This window comes from Rhagoletis pomonella, unplaced genomic scaffold (genome assembly GCF_013731165.1).
Source record: "Rhagoletis pomonella isolate Grant_MI unplaced genomic scaffold, Rhpom_1.0 Rhpom_scaffold_00018, whole genome shotgun sequence".
NCBI classification, from domain to species: domain Eukaryota; kingdom Metazoa; phylum Arthropoda; class Insecta; order Diptera; family Tephritidae; genus Rhagoletis; species Rhagoletis pomonella.
The window spans coordinates 1,341,190-1,344,798 of record NW_023458572.1 but is presented as its reverse complement, the minus strand read 5'-3'; the positions used below and the strand labels follow the sequence as shown (position 1 = coordinate 1,344,798).

The 3,609-nt window shown below is 34.9% G+C and overlaps 1 protein-coding gene across 1 annotated transcript in view; it reads right to left on the bottom strand.

Moving 5' to 3' along the window:
• The window catches only part of LOC118749528 (neuronal acetylcholine receptor subunit alpha-7-like), a gene marked incomplete at its 3' end in the record, with an annotated part of 101,499 nt that extends 100,001 nt beyond the window's left edge, over positions 1-1,498 (bottom strand). Inside the window, 1 exon segment of the mRNA XM_036484335.1 lies at positions 1,451-1,498. Coding sequence (XP_036340228.1) covers positions 1,451-1,498 — 48 coding nt within the window.
• Between the last annotated feature and the right edge of the window lie 2,111 nt (positions 1,499-3,609).

The following is a 3,609-nucleotide window of genomic DNA, read 5'->3' as shown; positions in this document are numbered from 1 at the left end:
GTAAATGGCTTTAGGCATGAAAATGCCGCCGCCAAAAGTTATGTGCTGCAAAAGTGTGGCGCGAATCGCAGCAGCAACTTGATGGGGTTGTGAAAGACATTTATCAACATGGCGCAATGAGTGCTAATTTGGAGCGCTATTCATTTATTATGCCAAGTACAAGAATGGGGGTAAGACAAAAACATTTGCAGAAGAATATTTTATTCACAAAAAAATCTGGTTCAGGGGAAAGTGTCAGTCACCAACAAAAGGCAGTAGGCCTTCATACATACATATATGTACATAAGCATAAACATATAGATGTTGCCTTGAAGTAATGCTACCGCCAGCTTCAAGTGCTATCGCTGCGAGTTTGCTCTTATGATTGAAGTGGAAAATATTTTTTATGTTTAAACATAGTTGAGAGCATTTGGATGACTTACTAAGATTCGATAACCGGAAATCGTTAGAGTCGAATAATTTTGACAGATATCATGTTAGCAGTGAAAGTTTTGGTACTCTTAAAATTTATTTGATTTTTTTTTATTAGTTGGAAGGAGATCAATTGAAAAAATATTTGTGAATAGGGTTGCTACATCAACAACCATTTAATGCAAGTTATTAAGTATAAAACAAAAATCTTCTATGTTTTTCAGGAGAAGTAAGGTGTGGGGGCATTCTATTTAGATTTTTTTTAATAGAGTTACCACTTGTCGGAAAGATAAAATTAATTAAGTAAATAAAAATTGGAGAATATGAATGACAATCTGCAGTGGAATTCTGACAATCGTTACGCACAATTTTCCTCGCCGAATTTCTCTAAATGCAAAGCAGTGGGGCCTAAAGGTATGCAATATGCAAAAGTAACAGATGTAATGTGTAATCAGCGAAACCTGATAGCATGAGGGCCATGTAACTAGATGTTGCCTGCTGTTAGGCGCCCCTGCCGAGTAACATTTTAAAATTTAATTTTCCATCGAACTTGTTATATTCGTCGTCGAAGTGCCTAAGAAAGCTGAATTAACTAAGGCTGACCCACCCAAGAGTCGATTTCTTTCAGCCTTGCTGCCACCTCTCGTCCAATTAGATCAAACGGAGGTATTTAGATGCAATATCACTTTCAAGTCGTCAGTGGAGGCGAAACAATTGATCGCTTGGGCACAAATCGGTATCGGAGTATTGACCGCTAAACAGTGCACAAACATCTAAGATAATTTACAGGATAAACAAACTTATTGCCTTAATAATTTCCTTTGTGTCTTAATCCAGAACAGTTTACTTGGCATTACTTTCGAAAATGCACTAGTTAATGGAGTGCGAAAGTCACAACACTTACTTACTGCCTAGGAAAGATACCTAATTCATTCTTAGCAAGGCTTATTTGTTCAGTTCAGATTTTTACCATTGAATCCAAAGCGATCTCAATAATGCCCGAGGGAACTTACACTGAACCGAACGTTGCCGCAATTACAGTTACTTCGAACCCATTTGCTACCATGTGCTGCAAAAGTTGGTTCATTGTTAAGGATAGCCCATAAAATCTCATTGACGATTCTTCTCTGCAGCTCGTTCTTTTGCAAAAAAGTCAAGCTAAGCGATGAAAATCAATGGAAAAATAAATTACTTTTGAATGGTCAAATGAAAATGTGCAATATTTTTTTTTTTATGAAATAGAAGCAGGAAATAATGTTACTCATACGCCACATCGTACTTGGTCCTAATCGTACATCCTCATACATGGCGAATGAGTAACATTTTCCATGCTAAAGTAAAATTTTTTTTAATCTTTTTTTTTTTGTATTTTTAGCGTATTTTAGGGTATGTCAGTGCAACAAAGCCGAGTAGTGGTAAATTTTTAAATCAGCTCGAAATCGTTTGAAATCTCTAATTATACATATGCACCAGGAATATCGTTAAATTCTTATGGCGTAACGTCTTACTTATAAGAAATAAATTGTTTTAAACGCTTTCTTATGAAAAACCAAAATTTAATTACCGACTACCTAGCACTGCAAGTATATATTTACTCGAAAAAACTGCAGTGCTGAGACTGACTTGCCTCCAGAAGAACGATGATTTATGGACAATAAAAACAATGGTGGCAATGTACCACGGCCCTGTGCCATATGCAGAACAAACAAAAAGGTGTGGAACATGATCGAAAAAAAACGCTTTGACTAAATCGAAATGGTAATCGAAAACAGCTCGAAGCACATTCACGCAGATACAAAAAAAACAAACTGCACATCCAGTGAAAATATTTAATTCAGAATTTTGTTTTTTTTTATGCAGAAATGTTTCCAGAGCATATGTATAAAAAAAGTACATAAGTACTTATGTACATAAGAGCGAATGGAGCTACTGCAAGTGGCAAAATAAGAGCGCTGTAGGATACTTATGTATGTATAAACGCGCACACAGGACTATGAATTGAGAGATGTGTATGTGGGTGTGCGCGCATAGGGCGGATTAAAGCAATTTATGTCGCTGTAAGCGCTCCAGTGATTTAACAACGCCCTACCACTTTTTACTTCGCATTAAATGTGTGGATTAACACGACAACAGTTATGCTGATATTCGTGCATATAAACGAACATGGATACACATAGTTAGATATGTATGCACGTATCACATTTTCATGTTTGTACGCGCTAAGCAATGGGCTTTTCCTACCATTGGTATCAAAGCTGTGGCCGTTGCCGTATTAACAAGTATTTGTATATTTATATACTATACATACGTATGTATATATGTAGTATGCACGCAACATAATGCTAAACAATATGCGTAATTAATGTCGGTGTTGGCTTAAAGTTTTCAATGAAATATTAATTAAAATGCGTTTGCTATTTATTTTGTATGTGCAGGCATATGCTCCTATACATATATACATATTTAATACAGTATATTTTGCTTTGCTGCCTCTATGCTTAAGTGCACATTTAAGATACCTACCCCAAAATGCGCATCAAAAGCATTATTTTTAACATTTATAAGGAAACTGCTCCGATAGATGCATTGAACATACCTGCACATTGGCGATACCTGCCTTAAAAATTGTGCGACTAGTATCAATTATCAATGAAAGTATTACGTTTACCTGCACTGGCCCTACAATTACCTAATTTAAAACCTTTTATTTATTTTGCTCATCTCGCACAACAACGAAAATGGCTATCAATTTATGTAGTTATATAGATAATTTGATAACATTCGGTAAAAATTTCGAAAGCAGTAATTTCTGGCAAAATTGTGTACGCAAGCGGAAAGTGCATCTAAGCGAATAGGCAGATAAACGGAATATACTGTACAACTAAAAGCTCTAAAAGTGGTTGATTATGAAATTGTTATATTTTTTTTATTTGAATTCAAAATTACCTAAACAGTTTGTGTTTGGTTTTTATTTTATTTGTGTATATAATGACTAAACACTTATTTTATGAGGTCAAGCCATATCCTATTAGATTTAACCAAAAATCAACTTAAACTTCTTAAACTAAAAATCTACTTCCGTATTAAAAAATATAAAAAAAAACATTGTTTTAGTAAGTTAAAACCCCTTAAAATAGGCAAAGTTCTTATTTGTACTCAACACGAATGCTGTGTGTTGCATGTTTTGCAGACCGTCTT